This window comes from Gossypium hirsutum, chromosome D06, assembly GCF_007990345.1.
Source record: "Gossypium hirsutum isolate 1008001.06 chromosome D06, Gossypium_hirsutum_v2.1, whole genome shotgun sequence".
In the NCBI taxonomy this organism is placed as follows: Eukaryota; Viridiplantae; Streptophyta; class Magnoliopsida; order Malvales; family Malvaceae; genus Gossypium; species Gossypium hirsutum.
The window spans coordinates 4,041,319-4,065,617 of NC_053442.1; the positions used below are offsets into that span (position 1 = coordinate 4,041,319).

A 24,299-nucleotide genomic window follows, 5' to 3' on the forward strand; every position below is an offset into this window, starting at 1 on the left:
TTATAATATTCTAGTCTTTATTATGAAAATTAATTAGTGAATGTTTTTAGAATTTTAAATAAATAATTTTTTTAAATTCCTTATTTGCAAATATTAACCTTGTGAAAATTGATAAATATTAATAATGTATAAATACAATTGTAAATTATATTCTTAGTGATAATTATGTATGTAAATTAGTGGTAATTATGTTACACTCTAAATAAATTTGTCAAGTAGCATATTTCAATTAATAAAAAGTTGCATAGGAAAACATCTTACACAAGTAAATTGAAAATAAATTAAGAGTGCATAAATATTCAAGGATGAATGGGCTCGATTGAAAATTTCTTGCGACAATGTTGATATTTGTAGATTCATGGTGGAATTTTTTTTTTTTTAGATTTACTTTGAACTTTAGAGATGAAAGTGAAAATTGGAGAATGAAGGCTACTGATATCTTGGCACCCCTGTTAGGTTTGAGAGCATGTTGCATAGGGAGTAATTTTTTTAACAAATATGGTTAAATATGTCATTTCACATATCTCATACCCAATCCATTGTTGAAAAAAGTTGTCCATCCCAACTTTTTTATTTTAAAGGTTTTAGCTCAACAAGCTCTTGCAAACCTCCATTTATCAAATACTATAATCAGAGGGTTTGACTATCCAATCCTTAGGCCCAAAACTCTGTTTATTAAACATTCTTGATATCTAGAATTAAGCATGGTTCCTTCCTTAAATAAGAACTAAATTTTATTTCTTAACTAATAAACAATTAATAAAAAATCACTTATAATAATTAATTGATTAAAATTTGATTCATTAATGTTTTTATTTAATTAAAATTAATTAAGATCATTAATACTACGTAAAATTGTTATGAATCTTGTACCTAATATAAAAATGGTCACAAATTCCATATTACTTAATGTCAGATTAGTTAAGAAATAGTGATACTGAGGTTACTCCATATTAACACATTTTTGCGTTATTGATAATGTTATATCTTCATATTTTCTTTATTTAAACGTGAAAATAGGATTCCAAAATGGAAAATTACCACCGATAATCTTATTTTTATTAACCAAATTTTTGCATCCCTAATAGGAGGATTCAGGTTCGAATATTAGAGACGACATTGTTGGAAGGGATAGTCACAAACGGTTAATGTTATTTGAATATATTTATTTAGATGTAATAGTTTTTAACAGAAATAATATAGTGATTAATTTACGAAAGGTTCAAAAAACTTATAAATATACCTACTTTAATTCATTAATGCCTCGTTTGGTTACTAGTATAATAACTTAAGGAAAAATGCTTATTTAACACAGCTGTTTCAACATGAGAAAAAACTAGTGTACTAACATGATAAATAAATAGTCCATCATTTGGTAGGTAGATTGCTAATCATGTAATAAATGTCAAAATATTAACTTGATTATTTTTTACCATTGAAAATGATTTTTTTTTCCAAAACAATCATTTTTACTATTTACCAAAAAAAGGTAAATAAATTTTTAATAGAAAAAGTAAATAAATTGATTGAGAATGCTTTGTTTTATTTATTCTTGTTATCACTTTTTCTTTTGGTTTTATCAGATTTTCATAATCTTATTTTTTCTAAAAAAAAAATCATACAAGAATCTGACAATAACTTTTTATGAATTGTACAATCTTTTTTTATTTTGATTTTTCTTTAAAAAGCACCAAACAATAAATAAACATATAATCTAGAAAAATAAATATACTAAGTTTAGAAAAAAACCACATCTACTAAATATATCTGAAATCATTCATATCAATACTTGGAATATTCTAATATTTTAAGACTAAACATATTATAACCAATAACAAAATCAAGTATTTATGCCACTAAGATGGCTTTTAGTACTTGAATCATATAATAATAAACTATGCATATTAAACTTTTTTTGCAAATACGTTAGTGAAATAAACAGTAATATAAAATATTGATTTAAATCCCAAGATCGAACCAGAACAATATATATATAATATGAAAAAACAGAAATTAGAAATAAAACTAGATCAAAATTGTGTATTAGTGGGTAGGCAAAAATTTGACTGGTAGTTGAGTCTTGTTTTCATAGTTTCCTTAAAACAGATTCGGCCGCTTCTTTGATGTTGAAGAAACGTTGGTCGACTGTCTCTTAAGATACAACAACGAGATGAGCACGACAGTAGCATGGCTACAGTGATCAACGAATTATACCCTAACTTTCTTTTATTACCAAAAATAGGTTTGAAATATGCAGGGAAAAGATCTCGAAATTTTTGTAGAAAAAATAAAGAAAAGTTCAGTGTGTTTTTCTCCTGCAGATTATTTCGGTTTTAAATAAAATATTTGAAATGAAAGAATTTTATTTATTTGACTAATGGAGCCATTAACGTCCGAGATTTAAGGGCCATTAAAAACCAAAATAAAATTACATAATGGGCTAAAATACCCACCAAAAATATCCCGCAGGCCTAGAAGAGCTTGAGAGAAAATGTCTAGACCAATTTGCCCCCAACCTCAACAGGTTTGGATTTGCACCCCTTGCAAGCAATAATAAGCGCTAAATTAGTCATTCAATAACTACCAAGTTGGTCTAACCAATGTGGAACTAAGTTTTCTAATTTCCTCAACATAATTCACAAGTGGCTTACTTTGAGCGCCAATTTCTCATTCATCACTCAATTATTTTGAACATATGATATACCATTGTAAAGGTCTCATGGGGTAGAATATAAAATCATAATTTTATGATTCAGATCTCCACCTTTACCAATCGAGAATATGCCTCAGAGCTTCCAAAAAATCCATTTTTTTCCAACAACTTGAATACTAATAACAAAAACTAGTAGAATAGTCAATGTTTTTTTTTTCCATGTCTTCAATAATATAGACACCAAAAGTAAGAAATGAGAGAAAGAAGAAGAAAAATTGGGAAGGAAGGGAAAGGAGAACGTTGCATTCTAATCTAACTACCGATCAGAATCTCAACATGTAGTAAAAATATTCCTTAACGCAAGCACCAAGACCAAAGGATATACAAAAACTTAACGATTGAATCAACAAGTTAATTCTTGATAAAAATTCGCACAGAATTAAACTTAAAGCAATGACTCAATAGTAAAGGTTAATTATAAAAGAACAGAACTTCCTAAAGCATGACTTGAACCTCTAACTTTAAACAAAGACATAGAGCATATAGCCACAAATATAAAGATTCAAATTTTTAGAGTATTACAGGACATGCTAAGAAAATTATAAGAAAAGAACATGTAACTTAAGATTTATTAACTAATGTATTATTTTTTTTAAAAAAACCAAACAACTGTTTATATTACTGTATAATTCTAAATAATAATAAATGTGCTTCAAAATAGGGAAAAGAAAGTGTTATAAAAGAGAAAATTAAAAGAGAAGAAATAATAGTAAGTGGGGAACAAAGACAACATGTTTGATGTTGGGGAAAGTCAAGTAAAGAGATGAGATGGTATAGTGGAACTGAAGCTGTCGGAAATAAAAAGCGTTTGGTAAGAGGTGTTAGGGAACCATGTGGGATTGTGGGTTCTCTCTTTCAAGGAAAAAAACTATTAATTGCAATGCTCAAAATAGAGTGTTTATTGTTCAGTTAAAATTGAATTAATCGATCAAATCGATTTAATTCAGTTAATCGATCAGTTACCGAATTTAGTTTGGTCAAAAATTAGTTAATAATTTTTTACAACTTTAGGTATCAATTAATTCGGTTCAAAATCAGATAATTAATCGAAATAAATAATATACAATATATTTTTTTTATATTCAATGTATTTTTTGAACTATTATTTTTTATATTAATTGAAATAAATAATATATATTATATATAATTTTTTTTGAACTATTAAAAAATGAAAACGGACATTAGCAATGTGTTTTTTATATGTTTTATACTTATTTTAACCAAAAGACAAAAAAAAATATAAATTTTAGTTAATTTGGTTAACCGACCGAATTACTCGAAATATTTCGGTTCGGTTAATGTATTTGAAAAAAAAAATCGGTTCAGTTAACAGTTAAAGATTTTTACATTTTAGGTAATTCAATTAATAGTAATTCAGTTCTGTTAATAAATGAAACAATAATCATTTGAACAACCCTATATCAAAGCTTTGTTGTGCTTGTTATTGTCTCAAGGGTTAATATATTATTTGATACCTAAGTTTGAATTTAATATTCAGTTTGATACTTGAAACTTTTTTATCCCAATTTAGTACCTAAGTTTGGTTTTAATGTGCATTTTTGGATTTGAGTTTTTAAATTTTGATACTTGATTTTATTTGTCCTAATTGTGTGCTTGGGTTTAGCCTCAATGTTCAATTTTGATACATGAATTTTTTTTACCCAATTAAGTACCTATATTTTTTTACTAGAGCACATGTGTCAAACATTCATTTGGTTACATGGTGTTGTTTAGTTTGGGTACTAGATTGAACATTGAAGTCAAACTCAACTACCAAATGATATATTAACCCTATATATAACTAATATTGATCCTTACCCACGCTTTTGGTTGGGTTAGTTTTCTTTTTCAGTCAAATTATAGAGTAAAAATTTGAAGGTCAAAATATGTTTCAAGTTTTTGTAATGTTCGTAAATTTGGAAATTAGTCTTTTTACTTTTTGGATTTGAAAATTCAGGTTCAGTTGTTAATAACCTTGAAATTCTTCTATTAAATTTATTAGTATGACATTTTAAATTAAAAAAAATTATTTGTCGGCCACGTAACCAAAAAATTATTGTAATGGAAATGAATTTAATAAAAAAAATTAAAGATGTTAATAGTTCTTAAAATTCATTTAAGTATTTTAATCATAATAAAATATCTAGATTAACTAGTGTTATTATAAAATTTGAGATATAAAATTATGTGAAAGATTAATTATAGATATTAAATCTCAAATATGCGAACCAAAATTAATATTTGGCTATTGTATAATAATAATAATAAAACCAAAAGGTTGTGACATGTGTTGCATAAGAAAAAGCCCATGGCATTCCTTTTATATATAGTAGTATAGATTAAATATGGTTATGTTAGGAACCTCGCCTAATGGTCAGGGTGTTCTCCACTTTAGGTGTGGCCTGTGTTTGAGTTGTGCTAGTTACGTTGTTATTAGGACTTTACCCTCCTCTTGGAATTCATAAAAAAAGAAAATATAGTTATATTAGGTATAAATAATATTTCTAACCCTTTATAATGATTAAATTTGAAATTTAATATCTATAATTTAATTTGGTAAAATTTGTGTTAGGTATAAGCTCTTACTCTTAGCATACAGTCCCAGCAAATTGGTGAGATGAGCATGGACAAACCATGGCTTCCTCCTCTCAAATTGATGCTTTCTTTAACCCAGCAAACCCAACCAACTCCACCAACCCAGCAAACTTTTCAGCTTTGATGAACCCCGCCAACCCCATTTCCCCTAAGCTTCCTTCAAGCCAAAACTTCACCCAAACCATTCCCTTGACTTAGTCACCAGCTTCAAACAGACCCAGTGTGTCAATTTCTCATCCTCTCCCTTCATTCTCGCAGTTATTGGCATCACTTTTTATTCCACCAAATCATAATCTTGTCCTATTTGTTGTTTCTATTCCACCTATTGTTTCTATGGCCAAAAGGGAAGAGAGGAAAAAGAAGAAAAAGAGAAGAAATGAGGGGTGGAAGTGGAGGTGGAGGTGGAGGTGATGGTGATGGTGAAAGAAAAGAGTAGAAGAGAGGAAATTGTGGAGATGAAAGAAGAGAAGGTGGAAGGGGGGAGGTCAGCAAGTTGCCACCGTTGCCGCCCCAAGCGGCTAGGGTTTGAAAACTTACCAGAGAAAGGGGAAAGGGACAAACACACGTGAGAGATAAAATACAATAATTAGAGATTGGTAATTGGTTATTGTTATGATGTGTCTTGGTGCATTTTCAGTGAAAATGATCGAGTTTTACGACATAATTTTGATTAAATTTTTAGGAGTATCTTAGTTTACGATTCATAGTTGAATACATGCATTTGTGCATATATCTATGTTATTATTTATGAGTTTGATTGAGTTGGCATTACCTCAACTCTATTATGAAATTATCAAAAGCTCGTTATTTTTGTAAATCAACAAAAATTATTGTGAGGGTATTTTTGTCTCTTTATATTCTATATAAAATTTAGAAAATTACTTGCACATAATGGGATTTAAACCCCAAGACATTATGATCTTCACTATTTTCAATTTACCATTTCAATAAAAGCCACAGTTGATTTTTATATCAGTTTTGTACAAATTTGTTACATAAAATTTTACCCACATCATAAACATGCCACAGTCAAGTGTATATGTATATATATATATAATAAGTATTAATTTATATCAAAATACTTTGAGGTTGAGAATATTCCTTTTCATGGTTATTATGATCGAATCGAACCAGTTAAATTGATATTATTGATCCAACATATCCGATAGGTACCATAAGATAGGAAAAGGACAGAACCAATAAAAACTAGTTAAACCGCTAAAAAAATTGTCAAACAAGTTTAAAACATGTTGAACTGGGTTTAAAGTTTTAATTTATTTTTATAATTTATAAAATAAATGTTTATGTTTCTTTTATTATTTATTTTTAATTTTATTTTATCTGTTTTTTTTACTTCATAATTTAATTGGAAACTAGTAATCTGTCCATTAACTTTTCTTTTTTTTTTTAAATAAAAATAAAAAATTGAATTTTTAATTACCAATCTAAAATTTTATAGAAATACAAACACTAGCAGCATATATTTTAACATTTTAATAGTGATATATATATATATAACATTCACATATTGACTTGAATCTCCTTTAACAAAGCGACAAATTAAATCTTAAATATTACACATATTCCCTAGGAAACAGTAGCTAAAAAGTAATAAAATATGGTCCCTCACTGATGTAGCCATGCCCCATCACATTCAATGTAGAATCAACTGCCATCTGCCATCTTTTATTTTGGGCAAATTACACCATTAGTCATTAAATTATGAGTATTTTTTTTATTTTGGTAGTTTAACTAGAAAATTTTACAATTTAGTCATTAAACTGTTCAAAAGTTTTCATTTAAGTCACTGGATTGTTAAGTTTTTTTTTTAAATTTCGCCAACGAGCTTCAAGCAATCATCGACAAGTAAAAGAGCATACTTTAGGTCCAATTCGATCTGACGGTTAATGTCAGAGATCGAAGAAAAAATTGTTTGAATTTTGGTTTGGAGATCCGTGATACCCAAAGTTGTTTAATGAAAAAAAAATTGTAGAAGAAAAGATGAAGGAAAGCTTTTGATTGGTGCAAGTAATGCTAACAGAGAAAGCCATTATATCATCATTTTTAATAACCTGGTGACTTAAACGAAAAGTTTGAAAAATTTTAGTGACCAAATTATAATTTTTTTATTAAATGACCAAAATAAAAATTTATCCAGTAGCTTACCGAACTTTTATTTTTCCTTTCGTCTTTTAGCATTTAGAAGTTACAACGACTCCAATTAAATTTAAAGTGGGGTTTCGGAGATAAATTCTTTCAACCTTTTTTTTTTATTCGTAAAACTCGAATTTAACATTCTATTTAAGGAACATTAATCTCTTTACTAGTTGAGTTAGATATATGCCATAAAATTAACCTATGCTCAAGTTTTTGGACCTTATTGTTGAATCCAGAGGCGAAGCTAGGGATTAGCAAGGTCCACACCTCTAAAATGGAAAATTTTTCATTTAAGCTATTTTAAATTTATAAAATTTTAAATTAATAAAGGTAGAATTATACTTTAACCCTACAAATATTTTAAAAATTATTTAATCTTTTAAAAATTATAAAGATATAAGTTGTTAAAATAATGAAATTATATTTTTACTATTGTAAAAATATATAACTTAACTTCAGTACCCGAAAAGTTTTCAGGCTCTAATTGGATCCCTATTTGGTCCAATTTAAAAAAAAAAACAACTTCCAGCTTATGATCCATTGAGTACATTATATTGCACCTTTTAGAAGCTCAATATTTCAGGTCAAAGATGCATGGACATTTTGGGCCTGCCTAGTTTCCCCAAATTTCTAATTAGTACCTTTCCAAGTAGGAGCTATGGTGCATCATCATTTTCATCATTGGAGGTTTTAGAGAGATAACATATTAGAGAAGGCTCTTAACTTTATTCTATTTTTTTAAAAGATAAGTCTGTATACCCTTTTTTAAGTCCTAAATAAGTCATTTTTCTCTAAATTTCAAAATGAAAAGTTGATTTATTTTAAGTTTTTATTTAGGAATAAATTAAGTTTTTAGGGGTTTGATTTGATATTGGTTAAAAGGCTTATTATAGTATAGGTTACAGAGTTAAGGGCATATTTGGGTTTAAAGAAATGTATCGAGACTAGATTAAATGAAGTGGTGAAATTTAAGGTTTGAGCCGAGCCGATGCATAATTTAAGGCCCACTTTTAGGCCTTGAGCATAAAAAATAAGCCTAAAATTTTATCCAAGTCATTAAAATATAAAACTCAAGTCCGACCGTTTTAGATTATAATACATCGAATACACTAAAAATATTAAAATAAATGTTTCTTAACAAATTGAAAATACAAAAAGGGAGAGAGAGAGAGAGAGAGAATAAGCATGTGATTCGAGCCAGGCTCGAGTAAAAAAATATGCACAAGGCCCAACCCGTTTAGAAAATAGGCCTTATTTATTGTCCAATCTCATTTTTCAAGTCTATATTCTTGCTTAAACCCTCTCACTTTTCGGACAAATCTTCGGCCTTGAACGAATGACCCGGCCAGGTCTACATGAGATACAAGTCATCTTTTTTTATCTACAGAAATGAAATTTTCAATTTTAAAAAAAATCACCGAATCTAACGGCTCTTCTTGTCCTTTTATTAGGCTCGCAAAGTTTAATAGATGGACTCAAAACTGATGCCCATAAACAAGTGAAAGAAACCCCAAAACAAAGCAAAAGCCTGCCGACCTATGGTACTTCAATAAGTTTTACATGAATCTCAATATTTTCAATCAAATTATGTGTTTCATCTCTGTATTGTAATATGATTCGTGACTTATTCCATATTTTCACTTTACTTTCGTTTTGACGATTTATGTTCAGAATTTGTGATTATTTTTTTCAACAATGTTAATCCAATATCCTAACCCGTGTTTTTTTGTTTAAAAGTGTAATGTTCCTTATGAATTACTATTGCACCCAACATTTATTACTTTAATTTAGCTAAAGAAAAAAAACGGATTATTTTTATAAAATGGATTTCCAGAATACAGAGAATTAATCACTGGGTTTCTTTTATAATACCAAAACTATAATTTCGCCAATACTTGTAGCTGTTTTGAGCTGAAGATTCACACATTTATTATTGGTACTCACATAGAACACATATACTTACAAAATTGGTTCAAATCTAATAGTTTAATTGGGTTTGTATATACAAAATTGGGTCTGCAAAATTCTATAGAAGTGATAAACTTACTATTCAATTCAATAATTTACATACAGCTAGCCCCACTTTAAGTGACTAATAATTGTTCAAGATATTATGCTTTCACTTATTACATCCACACAATTAAATATTAAGTTTTGTCAATCAAATTTCCTCATTTTTGGAACTTCAACCACTGCTTTGTCTGTCAAACCTATATTCTCCATCATTGAAAGCATAGCTATAAAGCCTATTCCCAACTTTAAGCAACACACATTTTTTACCCTAGAAACCCGTCCTCAAAAGTTAGTCCACATTCATAGTTTAATCATATATGTGTCAATATTTTTTTGTTGCAGGAAAAGAAGTTAGGTATGGAAGCCTATGCTCCTTGGATTTGGAGTGATAAACTGTGAGTTTTTTAGGATTTAAATCTCTGATTTTACGAATAAAGTTTATTTAGGGTTCAACCCACATTTATTGAACTGATTTTATCGAGTGTTATGTGGTGAACCAGATGATACGATGATGTATTAGTTAATTCACTAATAGTATATAGAATTGTATGTATGAATCCTGTATACATTATGATCTTTTACAATTTCTTTTTCTCATATACACAAAGATACACTCTCATGTCACTCTTCCTCCTCAAAACTCTAGTATGCTTAGTGAATATATCTGGCCATAAAGTGAAGGCTACTTTTATAGGAATCAAAGGCCTCAAAGAAAGCTCTCATACATGTGTGGACAAATGTTATCAGAAAAAAGAAAACATAGTTGTCTTTGGATTGATTCATTGAATAAAAAATGAATGATTTAATCAATTCAATTTGTGATATATAATTGAAAACAATTAGAATTGATTTCAACGGATAAAAAATCAATAATAAAAAACATTTAAATACAAAAAAAACCCAATTTTTTTTTAAATTTTAACGAAAGTATTTTAGATTTTTATTAGGACGGTTAAACTAATAACTATAGTTTCAATTAGTTCAACTTTCAATCCAGTTCTTATAATACTGGAAAACAAGTAAGATTTTTCATGTATCAAAATTAGTTGTTTCGACCCGAAATTATTCATATTGGTCTAATGGTGATTCTGAACAGATATTGTTTTTGATATTATATAATCAAAGGAAGGGTATACAGAAAGGTCCCCATAAAAGAAAATTGATGGTGAAAACTCTGATTTTGCACTTTTTGTTCAGAATGGTTGGTTTTCAATGTTTATAATGTAAATGGACAGTTCATATCCTTGTCCAAACATATATATTTTTCAGTGTTCCCTAAATGAAAATTTCTCTAGAAAAATAATAGGTTATTGATATTTTAAGGGTGGGTTTAGATGGACGGTGCAATGCGTTTAGCTTACTTTTTGTCTCGCGCTACAGTATCGTTATAGTATCTAATTTCAACGCTACAACTGTTTTTACACTAATCACAAGTAAACGCACCGCCCATCCAAATCCACCTTAAATAAAAAAAAAAAACCCAAACCCAAACACGAACACAAACAAAAACAAAACAAAAATCAAATCAATGGCCAGCTGGGCTTCCAATTTGGTTGGCTAAAAGTTTTGAAGTAAACCATAAATATCTTTAAAATCACTATTTATTGTTCCTTGCCTCTCCTCTCCTTTGAATGGAATTTATGCTCACAAAATCTTATTTTCAAGATTACTAAAGAATCTTTAAACTAATGGTTGCCATTGGCCATATGCTACTTGAATGTTAATATGTATATACTTATAAAATTTCTTGTAATTATTTTGGAATAACATAGGAGAAGGATGAATAAAAAGTTGAGTATGTTTGTTAGATTAATTATATGGAAAGAATAAAAAAATTTAATGCATTTAAGTTCTAAACTTTATTAATTAAGTCAAATATATTGTATAATGGGGATTAAGTCCTTATATTTGTTACAATAAACGTCGATAATAATGGTAGAATAATCATAAAAAAATACAAATTTTGTGTGGAAACCTTTTTGGGGAAAAACCATAGAGGAGGAAAAAATTCATTAACGTTGAAAAACGAATGTACAATATGAGTTTTGGCTACGTCTATTTAAGGGTTGAAAAACCTTGTTCTAATCAAAATCAAATAGAAGAAGAATAATTCCCTTATTTTTCACTGTATTTATTTTTTAACAAGTGACAGGATTCGGGTTACACAATCTCTAACAATATCTTTACTATATATGGGAGAGATTTATTTATACCGATATGAAACTTAAGTAATTTTACATCATTTCGTAATTTTTTATGCAATTAATATTTTAACAATTTAACCGTCATATTTCAGGTTCCGTTCATGTAAATCATGCATACAAATTAAAATTTTTTAACCATTCAACTGTTAAATATATGTTAATATAGACAATATTTTATATCGATATAATAGAGATATCGGATCAGTTTAAAAATTTAATGCATAAAACAAGTACAAATATATTGACAAATTCAATAATTGAATTGTTAAAATAATAATCTTGTAAAAATTATTTTTATATATTTGTCTTTATTTGGTACGTTTGCTTATTATGGTGGAATTGTTTGGTTGACAAGAAAATGAAGGAAAAGATTCCTCAAATTAAAAAGAAGCCATGAAAATCCACCAATATTTTCTCTCTCTCTCTCATTTGTTTTGTCACTTTCCACGTTGATGATTAAGATATTTTCTGACATTAGGAAAAAAAATCTACCCACAATAGTCATTGTTGCAATCATCCAAAAAAGAAACACATAATATTTTTTTAAATAAATAAAACTAAATATAATAATTTAGAGTAAAAAATTAGATTAGGACCCTTTTAGATTGATGTTTATTTTTTGTGCGGCGTGTTTAGTTTTTTTCTCTCATGCTATAATATTGTTATAATATCTAATTTTATTGTCACTATTATTTTTTCACTAACTGTAAGTAAGCACACCGTCTATCCAAATAGACCCTAATCTGATTAGAGTTAATATAAGAAATTTTGAAGATTTGAAAGTGAAATTTAAATATCAGAGATAACCATAAATTCCGAAATTTATCCTCGAAGCATACATTGGTTTCAGTAAATAGAATGCTTTACAATCTTGATGCATAAGTGTTTTGGAATATTGAAAATTATTTAATACTATTTTTGTATATATTTTAGAATTAATTTTTATGTGAAATAAATAAATTAATTTAGGGATAATATGATTTAAAATTATATATGAAATTTTAGTTTAATGTACAAATTGATACGTAAATTGTGATTTAATGTAATTATATATATGAAACATTGATCGTGGTTCAAATTTATCTATGAAACTTTAATTTTTATTCAATCGCATGCATTTAAAGAAATAAATATATCGATTATTTTTATATTAAATAAATATTATTATTTGTGTGCAATATGTATATATAATGGTATTAGTGGTTTGTAGATATTGAATTAAATTAATATTTCATGCATAAAATTAAAATTTATGTATAATATTGAACATTAGATAAAAATTCGTGCGTAATTTTATAACCTAATTTTATAACCTATAAATTTACGAGATATTTATAATTAAATAAAAATAAATAAATCCATAAAAGATATAATTGTCCTTCTATTTTGTGAATTATTGGACGGTAAGCTGATAATATTATTAAAAAATCATTAAATACTTTTTAGTACTTTTTGAAAAGGTTTTGATTTGTTGTAAAGTTATTGGACATGAAAAATAGAAATATCATAAAATGTTTGAAAATTATATGATAATAAATAAAATAAAATAATGTTGTACTTGTTTCGTTGAAAATAGTTTTCGGAAAATGATTTCTAAAGAATGGATTGATTTTCTGAAAAAAGTTATACTTTTTAATGTTACGATGATTTTGTGTAAAATATTTTCTGTTATTTGATAAATTATATAATATAATATTTTATAATAAGTAATATCGTGTATAAACTTAATAATAAATAATTCCCAAATTACATACATGAGAGTGAATATGATCACATTAGACTTGAAAGGGATAAATGAATGTCAGAATGATTTAATGGATACTTATATTTATATAATTAAAATATTCATTCAATAGTGGTGTATTTATAATTTTAATATATATTTATTATTAAAAAATCAATATTAATATTTTCAGTAATATATTAAGAATATTATTTAAATTTTAAAATTTATTATTCAAATAAACTTGTAATATTAAATACTTTATTAAAATAATAAGCTATATTCATAAATTATTATTTTGTTAAATATAAATAATTAAAAAAATAGAAAAAAATTGATTCAACTATTTTTATAGTACGGTTCATTCGATTTGCAGGTTAATTGGTCTAACCTCTTATTTTGAATCAGTATTCAATCAGTTTTCAGTCTAATCGATTCGGTCTATTGGTCATGTTCTAAATACAATTGCTTATTGTTGATCGAGCCTTAGCTTAATTGAGACAGTTGCTATCGTAGCAATCAAGTTGATGTGGGTTCGAGCATGCTTAAACACATTTTTTTAAAATGATTTAAGGACTAAGAAGAATTATGGATAAAAATAAACATTGTATAAAGAAAAAGAAATATATGTTTATTTTCTTTAATCTATAGATTTCTCATCACAACTTTAATAAAATATTTGACAATTGTATTACGTAAGGAAAAAAATGTGTATTATTGTCAATGCAGAAGGACGTGAGTTCGAGTGCACTAAATCGCATTATCCTCCTATTTATGGGTTTAAAAAGAGTTATGGATAATGATCAGAAGCTAAAAAAAACTGTATTACTAAATATATCTTTTAGTTAAGTTCTAATTTTTTTTGAATTTTGGGTAAATTATATCATTGGTTACTCAACTATTAGTTATCTAATTATAAAAGAAATTTAATTTCGTCAACAACATTATCGTTATTATTATGATTTTTTTTTATGATTCATTCATTACATCATTAGCACAGGGTGAAAGCGTAATTTTTAATTGATATAATAATAAATTTAACTTTTAATATATATATTTTTAATTTGGTCCTTATTCTATTTAAAATTTTAAAAATAAATAATTTAGAAAATTCAAAAACAATCATAAAACAATTCGACTCAATGATGATACTAGTGAAGCCACAATGCTTGATCCAGGACAACGCCTCTCGAACAGAAATAGCCGCACCGACTTGCGGGTCCAATCTCGTGGTAAACGACCTCGAGAAGCCACGCAAAAAGGAGCTAGCTGCATCTCGTAGAACCATCGACATTTCGTCCAAACAAAGATTGTGCCTCCTCCCAATCATTCAATTACGCTTCAGAAAAATGGACAATGGCCGCCGCTGATATGTCATTACTGTTTCAGACTAGCTAATTGCGAAAGTGCAAACAGGAACATATCATAACAGGTTGAAAAATTAAAGGCGAACCCCGCTACAGTCTATAACTCAGCCGCCTTCGGACAAAGTAGAAGAACATGATCCATTGTCTCAGTCGACCCACACCGGTTGCACTGAGGATCAAGGTCACACCCTTTCGCCACCAAAGCTGCCTTACATGGAACGATACCGCGCCCGCACCTCCAAGCAAAGTCCTGTACTTTGGGCAGAAGAGGCAAGTTCCAAAGCCTCTGCCAAGGTCCCTGTACTATGTAAGACTACTGATTCACACAAGCATTCAGCGTAACAGCTAGCTAGATTTTGTATAACACAAGCGTAATGCTAGTTAACTATTTTCACGTAATACTAAATAAAATTAAAAATTACTAGTTGGGTTAGGATTAAAATTTTAAAATTAGAAAAATATAAAAATTAAAAATGATTAAATTGGAGAATATATGACAAATACATTACTTATCATAATATGTTACTAATACCAACAAGTGTTGGGTGTAATGGTAAAACACATTATATTTTTAAAGAGGCAATGTATGTTCGAACCTTAAAAACAACAAACATGAACCGTAAAAGGGGCATGGATGATATAAAAAATAAACGACTAAAAATAAAATTTAACCTAATAAATTTAATTGATATTATTTGGGTCAATACTGAAATTTTAAAACTTAAAAATAACAAAAAAATAAAATTGATTAATTCAAAAATTAAAGGATTGAAATTAAAGCCACAATTTTCATATAACACAAAAAAAGAAATAAACTATACCCAAACTCACTAATTTTTTAGTAAATTTATATTTTAGTCATTCAACTTTAAAAAGTTACAAAATGGTCATTTAACTATTCCAAAGTCTTCATTTAAGCATCTGGGTTGTTAAAATTATTATTGTATGGCTTTCTTTGTTCGCACTACCTGTACCAAGCTCTTATTCCCCTTCTCTTCTACAATTCAATTTTTTTTCATGAACCAAACTTTGAATGTCATGAATTTGCGAATTAAAATTTAAACAACTTTTTTATTCAATTTTAGACACTGACTGTTAGATCAACTTAGATATAAGGTATATTCCTTTACTTATCAATGGCAACTGATCCATTATACTAGTCATCGAAACATTGTTTGGAGCTTGCTAACCTGGACTTAAAAAAAACACTTAATAACCTAGTGAGTTAAATAAATTTTTTTAATAGGTTAGTGACCATTTTGTAACTTTTAGAAGTTAAGTGACTAAAATATAAATTTATTAATAGTTTAGTGACCTTAGGTAAATTTACCCAAAAAAAACTAATAGTAAAACTCAACTAGGAAAACCCAAATAAATGTCAAAACCAGTCAACAAAAGGAAGAAGAAAGTAGAAAACAGTATATACTATATGCATACATAGACAACATAGTAGTAGTTCTTTTATTTACTGGGCTACTACTGTCTACGAAAGACAACAAATTTTTTTTTGGAGAAAAAATAAAGAATAAAATGACAAGCTTGTAAAAAAGAAAAGGGAAAAAAACACACCCCAAATAATGGAGGAGAAGTGTGGAGGGATAGGATATTTACAGATGAAAGAGAAGAGTTGAAGAGGCAAAGGCTAAAAACATGGAGAATCCCAATGCTCTCTCACAGTCATATTAAGATTTAAGAAGAGATACAAACCCCACTCTCACTCTCCACTCCCTTTATTTTATTTTTACTCTCCTTTCCTTCCTTTTTCCTCTCTCTCTTGCTTTAAAAGATTGAACTTTTTATTTATTTTTCAATGCTCTGTTGCTAATTCGATTGAAACCAACAATCCATTCTACAGGGGAAGAAGATCCCTTTTTTTTTTGTATTATTCCACTTTGGGTTTTTTTAGATGTCGGAGCAAATGTCTGATGATGACGAAAGGCAGCAATCTCCGCCGTCAGATCTTGATTTCACTTCCAACAAGGCACGGACTTGTATCGTCACCGGGTCGGTTTCGGGTCATACCGAGTTTCAGTCACCGTACCCGGATCAGGTTCTGGAGAACGTGTTGGAAAACGTGCTTCACTTCCTTACGTCGAGGCGGGACCGGAACACTGCCTCATTGGTGTGTAAGTCGTGGTATCGGGTTGAGGCGCTTACCCGATCCGAGCTGTTCATTGGGAACTGCTACGCGGTTTCGCCGGCTCGGGCTACCGCTCGGTTCACTAGAGTGAGAGCTCTTCATCTGAAAGGAAGGCCCAGGTTCGCGGATTTTAACCTTATGCCACCCGATTGGGGTGCCCATTTCAATCCTTGGGTCCTGGCTTTTGCTAAGGCTTGCCCTTGGTTGGAGAAAGTTTACCTAAAGCGTATGTCCGTGACGGATGATGATCTAGCAACTTTGGCTGAATCGTTTTTAGGGTTTAAGGAGCTTGTTCTTGTTTGCTGTGATGGGTTTGGAACTAGTGGCCTCTCCATTTTTGTTAGCAAGTGCAGGTATTGTTCTTGTTATTCTTCCTTTTTGATGATTATAATGCTATGCGTATATAATTAATGAGTTGATTGGATCTGTTTAAGGTGTTTAGAGTACTAATCTATGGTTTATTGGCTATTAGGCAAAGAGATGTTATGCATTTCTACTGAAAATTTTGTTTGATCTAATGCTTTGGGTTTGTAGATCTGTTATGTTTATTTCTTGATCTGGTATTGTTTGGATGATGGGAAAAAATGTTTTAAGTAACAATGAAAGTTTTTTTTTTAGGTTAAAATTGTATGAATACTTGATTGATGTATTTCTATAATTGCAGACAGCTTAAGGTGCTTGATCTGATCGAATCCGAGGTTTCTGATGATGAGACGGATTGGATATTGTGTTTTCCTGAGGGTGAATCACATCTCGAGTCATTGATATTTGATTGTGTAGAATACCCTATAAATTTTGAGGCATTAGAAAGGTTGGTGGCAAGGTCTCCTTCACTTAAGAAGCTTAAGCTAAATCGATATGTTTCAATTGGGCAGTTATACCGCCTTATGGTTCAAGCTCCGCAGCTCACGCATCTTGGGACAGGGTCCTTTAGCCCATCGGAGATTGCAGGGCAAGGTGATCAAGAACCAGATTATGTAACCGCATTTGCTGCCTGCAAATCCTTAGTTTGTCTCTCTGGGTTCAGGGAAATAATTCCGGATTATCTGCCTGCAATTTACCCTATTTGTGCGAATCTAACGTCTTTGAATTTCAGCTACGCCAACATTACTGCCGAACAGCTTAAGCCAATTATAAGCAACTGCCACAAGCTTCAGGTTTTCTGGGTATGTGTTTCATATTTTGTTCTGTATAAGGCTTTGTGAAGAAATTAGTGCTTTGAAGCTTACCTTGCTTTTGATATGCAGGTCCTTGATTCAATATGCGATGAAGGACTTCAAGCAGTGGCTGCAACATGTAAGGAATTGCGTGAGCTTCGGGTTTTCCCTGTTGATGCTCGTGAGGATAGTGATGGTCCTGTTTCTGAAGTAGGCTTCCAAGCTATTTCTGAGGGTTGTCGGAAATTGCAATCTATTCTTTATTTCTGCCAGAGGATGACTAACGCAGCTGTAATAGCAATGTCCAGAAACTGTCCAGATTTAGTTGTTTTCCGGCTATGCATAATGGGTCGCCACAGGCCTGATCATGTGACGGGGGAACCTATGGATGACGGTTTTGGAGCCATTGTTATGAACTGTAAGAAGCTCACTCGTCTTGCTGTTTCTGGTTTACTGACAGATAAAGCTTTTGACTATATTGGACGATATGGGAAACTGGTACGCACATTATCAGTGGCTTTTGCTGGAGATAGTGACATGGCGCTTAAATATGTACTCGAGGGCTGTCCACAATTGCAAAAGCTCGAAATTAGAGATAGTCCATTTGGAGATGCTGCTCTTTGTTCTGGTTTGCATCACTACTACAACATGAGGTTTCTTTGGATGTCTTCATGTAGACTAACTTACCAAGGTTGCCAACAGATTGCTCGTGCTATGCCTCGCCTAGTGGTTGAAGTGATTAGATCTGCTGATGAAGAAGAGATGGATGTCTGTGTTCAAACATTATACATGTATCGATCTCTTGAAGGGCCAAGAAATGATGCTCCAAAATTCGTTACCATCTTGTAGGCAAAAATGTGGTGCAGAAAGCTATTTTATTTATTCTCATTGTGGAACCGAATACCATGGAAGTTAAAACTATCCCCTTGGGAATTTTGATACAGTCATGGTGTGCATCTATTAAGTATAACCCATGTGAAGGTCCCAACATTTGCAGCCAAGCAAAGTTGAGTAAATAACTTCTGCTTCAAGCTTGGGCTGATACATTGGAATTCAAAGCTAATCCCTGTGAGAGACGAGAGCTTACCTTTGATAAAGGGGGACAAGTGCACAAAAGGGATCTCTTTGTAAGTTATTGAACCATGGATGTTGTTCCAGCGGTAGGCATTTAAATTTTTACTACAATCTTTTTTTTTTTCTTATTTCATATTCATTTTGTCATTAGTCTAAGTTAGCCAGGGAATGGAGGTTTTTGAACTATATATGGAGGGGCAAACATGTGTTGCCTTGTCCTTTGAAGGTTGAAGAATCTGAGGATGTGGGTGGATCTATTTTTCTGTGCTTTCAGCAAAGCATCGATAGGCCGTAGAGGCATTTATCCGCTCTCATTTGTAGTTTTAAGATGTAGTTTTATGGGAGAGCCCCTTACTTGGACATCTCTTACTCTCTTTCACATTTTTCTAATTCCTCCATGTTTGTTATTTTCAAATGTTGTGGTTAGTATCTGACCGTTGAATTTTATTATTGTTCTTGTTAGCCAAAATGTGAGAGAAAGGGGTAATAAATGCCAAATATGCATGGACCATAAAAACTTCACCAAGACACTGTTCTTTTTTCCGTTTAATATTCAATGTGGAAATGATCAAATTGACAGGAAGTTCCATTTAGTGATGTATGGAAAGTGTAGTATATATCAAGTACACATTGCAGGTCCTCTCCACCATGTGAGATTCCCATCTTGTATCCACTACAACCCCAAATCTTAAAAAAGGGTGGGGGTGGTGGATGGTGCATGTTGGATGGTCCTGCCTTATAAATTTTCTCATGTCCTTAGTAGCTTTGAGTTGATGAAATTTTAATGGAGTTTTCAGCTGTTTTGAGGTTGGTAAAAGTAGAGTGGTTATATTAGGAGTCGGATGATATATTACTCTTATTAAAAAAATGAGTAAATTTGTTAAAATCTGGCGAGGTTGGAAGTAACTAATGTGGCTTATTATGCGTATTTGGATAATAGATGTGGCTTATTATGCGTATTTTATTATGCGTATTTGGATAAGTTTTTAGTAACAAAAGTAGATGTAAATTTTAATAAAAAGATTAATTTATTTTTTTGATGAAATATATATAAATTAATTTGTTTATTTTTTGAATAAAAAAATAAAATATAATTTGATGTTGGAGCTTGAGGCAGTGGTTGAATTGGACTCTTGTTATGTGCTCTGACTTCGCAATGCAGATATATATATTAATCTCTTATATGGAAGGTGGGACCAATGATTTGATGATTTGTCACACCCCCTGTGTTCGTGTTATAAAGTAAAGCCAAGTCCACAAGAAAATGGTGACTCTCTCTCTTATAATTAGGATGGAAAATCTATCAGCCCTTTGTTTGTTGGTGTTGTGTATGGCAGGATGGTAAAAGCTAAGTTTATCATCAAAGTGGGATCTGACTCATCTCACTGTGTAATTGAGTAAGTGATGGGGAAGCAAAGGCTTGGCCCTTCTTTCTTTCTATCCACTTGTAGGACTAGACTCGTTCTTCCAAGGTCTTCCACACATTGCTTGGGTTTCTTTTTTCTAAGTATTATAAAATTAGTATATTCCTATTATATTATAATTAGTAAAATTTTATTGTCTTTATAATAGAAGTTAGATTGTATTTTATCTTTTTTATTAAGAAAAATGAATAAATTAGTTATAATGTGTTAAATCAAAGAATGAATCAGTCTTTTATGTTAAAAACTTAACTCATTTGTATTGTTAAAACTAGCTTGGCTGATGAAATAATTTGATAGTAACAGGTGATATGTGATATGTATTTCATGCTAATGTAGAAGGGCAAGCTTTTAATGGTAGAAATGGATGAAACTTTTAACGGGATAGTTTACTTTCCGATCTAACGTATAGGGATTAATTTGTTTAATTTTTTTAGTAGATGTGTAAAATGCAATTTAACTCCTAGTGAAAGGGTTTTATGGTACTTTTTCCTATTATAATCGTGTTTAGAATATTAAATTAGATTTTAATAGTTTTGAGCACTGTACAAGAAGTTAGATAGATATTTTGTCCCCATCATAAAAAAATAGAGTAAATTAGACTCTATACATTAAATAAAAAAAGTAAACAATTCATTTCTGTTAAAATTTTATCTATTTTTACTGTTAAAAATTAGAGTGTGGCGAAATAATCAAATTATTTTAATCTAACGTGTAAAGATTAACTTGTTTATTTTTTTATTAAATGTAAAATATAATCGAACTTCTAGTATAAAAATCTTCATAATACTACACCAAAGATAAGAAATGCATGTCATCCATTCTCTCCTGGTTTGAAGGGGGATGCCATTGATGTAAACTGCATGGTAGCCCCTGCTTTTATTTTCCTCTTGTCATCATCTCTTTACAGTTTATGCCCTTTGATTTTTATCTTTAAATCTTTGCTTATTTCAGCAAACCATCCTTGTCAATCTCCAAGGAAAAAAACAGTGAAAAGGACCATACATTAGGTGAGGATTATGCCATTGGATTCACTTGGGAACTGCCCCTTTTGATGGACCTATTTCTCCTACTCAAACATATCTTATCATTTGAAAAAGAGACTTCAATTTAATTGGATGGCCTTTGATTTTATTGTTTATTTTCAAAAAAGTGCATTACCCTCCCACTTCTGGCTATGGCTGCCTTGCCTGCCACATGCTATCTTACATTTTCACTATTACAACTACAATTAACAATGCTTGGTCTTTCTTCAATTTTTCATTTTCATTTATATATAAAATATGTTGCACCAACAATGAAGTAATTAAAGGTAAAAAGACTTGTTTACTACGTTTCAATTTTGATATTGAGTAAATTAATTTCTTTAAAAAATTAGAACAATTTAATCCTTATAATTTCAAAATCGAGCAACGTTAATATTTTTTTGTCAATTGTGCATAGTTTTTATTGGTATGATAATAAATTTAGCCTTTGATGTGTAAATGTTGCAGACTGAATTTGTTAAACTAAAACTAAATTGACAGAATGTATAAATGTTATGGACTAAATTTGTTAAATCAAGACCAAATTGAAAGAATGTGTAAACTTTAAGGACTAAATTTGTCAGTATATCAATACAAATTATATACGATTGGTGAAAACATTAACGTTATGATTAATTATTCTTAGTTGCTTGATTTAAACTTGACAGAGATTAGATTATTTTTGTTTTTTTAAAGGGATCGATTTATTCAATATTAAAACTGACAAGTATAAAGAAATATAATTTTACCATCTTCAGTTTTTGATGATTAAAAAAATTGTACACCAAAAGATTTTCCTCTTTTAAAAAAATTTATTTGCCATATAACATATCCTTCAGAAAAGCTAGCAGCCTATGGCTATGAGCTTAGACTCTCTTCTTTACAATACTTTTACATAATTAGCTTTTAACAATGTGTCATGTTAATGAAAATTTATATAAAAAATGTTATTAAATAATTAAGAAATTTCACAATAATTAGCAAATGCATGAATGACAAGTGAGATAATATTTTTCTAATATATATTAAGATAATTTGAGTTATTTTTAGAAATAAAAGTAACAGAAATCGACTGCATTAACATAATTTTAATGGGAGTTCACTTTAGTTTCGAGTTTTGAAGATCATCCAACAATAATGCTCGAACACTCGTTGGAGACTCTGTAAAAGTATAAACCATGTTTAAATCTTCAATAGCCATCTCCGTTAAGTAATCCGTAACCTTATTTTATTCCTTTGAAATAAGTTGAAATCTGAATAATTTGAGGTTTTTAAAGATGATTTCAAATTTAAATTAAATTTATTTATATTTTTAAATTATCTTCCTTAATAATACATTCTCTCAATAATATGCATATGAAATTTTATTTTTAAATACCCTCACGTTTTGGTAAAACAAAAAATTAAATGTAATTTTTCTAAATGATCTTTTGGATATTTAAAGTTCTATTTTATATTTAAATTAATTTTTTTTTGAATAATTTCATTATAGGTTCTGATCATATTTTATCTTTTTAACACAATACCTAGAACTATCCATAGTCCCTCCCCAACTCATAAATTGGAGGATATATAATATACCTGAACGCACTTGAACCCACATCCTCCCGCATTGACAATAATACTCATATTGATCGAACAGTTTGAAAAAAATATCATTCGTTAATGATACCAAGAGAATATATTCACACTTGGTAAAGAAAAGAAATAGATAGCAATTATATTTATCACTAGCTTTAGAGGTAATCCTTTCATTATGTTTGATTGAGGATTGCTATAATATCATTTATGAACACCTACACCTATTTTGTTATTCTTTCCTCCTTCATTCAAAAGTTCCACAATTTTATCTCACAAACACATTTCAAAAACATAGATTTAAGTCTCTACATATGTATACAAATGTGCGAATAAACGATAAAAGAATAAAACGTATCGATTCTTGACGAACAAATTTCTTTTCAGCAACCAAAGACTCTTGAATTGAGTGATAAGGTGTTCGATACCCTTTAAGTAAGATATTGAGTTCAAATTCTGCAAATAGGGATAACAATATTAAGTGAGCTTTGTCTCTTCTTTAGAAGTCCAGCTTGACTCGACTCCTAATTTAATTGGAGCCTAATGTGACTACTAAAGACTAGAAATTCTAAAAAGAAAAGTCATGAACAAGTTGTAGCAAATTGGGATAGCTGAGGCAATCTTTATTACTATTGATTGGCTTTATTGGTAAATTGACCTTAAACTATACCCTAATTCTCATATTGATCCTTAAAGTTTTTTTTTTCAAAAACGATCTATAAACTATCAATCACTCATAAAAAATCAACAATTTAATTATTCAACCTTTAATTGTAAAGTAAATAAAAAAATTGTATACGACAGCAAGGTTGAATGTTTAAATTTTGATTTATCATGTTTTAAATCAAAGAAATAAAAATAAACAATTTAATCTTCATAAATGTTTGAGAAGATGTTGAGTTTTGGGATATTTTTTTTTTCTAAATCATTTTAAAATATGTCATGTTAATTTTACTTAAATACAAGGATGAAATTACTCAATTTATAATAAAAGGACTAATTTACTTTTCACCCTAAGTTTAATCTAACTCTCAAAGAATTTTTTTAAAGATTTTCTTAAAACATCAAAATAGATAAAAATAACATTGAGACTTCTGTACCGGGAGTTGGATAACATTTTACAATCTTTATT

General features: G+C 29.5%; 1 protein-coding gene across 1 annotated transcript; it reads left to right on the top strand.

The window, feature by feature from the left end:
* Window positions 1-16,229: 16,229 nt before the first annotated feature.
* On the top strand, window positions 16,230-19,654 carry LOC121218215 (transport inhibitor response 1-like protein). Its single transcript, XM_041095079.1, has 3 exons — window positions 16,230-17,265; window positions 17,577-18,078; window positions 18,160-19,654. The coding sequence occupies exons 1-3, from the start codon at window positions 16,679-16,681 to the stop codon at window positions 18,916-18,918; spliced, it is 1,848 nt and encodes a 615-aa protein (XP_040951013.1). The 5' UTR covers window positions 16,230-16,678; the 3' UTR covers window positions 18,919-19,654.
* The last annotated feature ends 4,645 nt before the right edge of the window (window positions 19,655-24,299 follow it).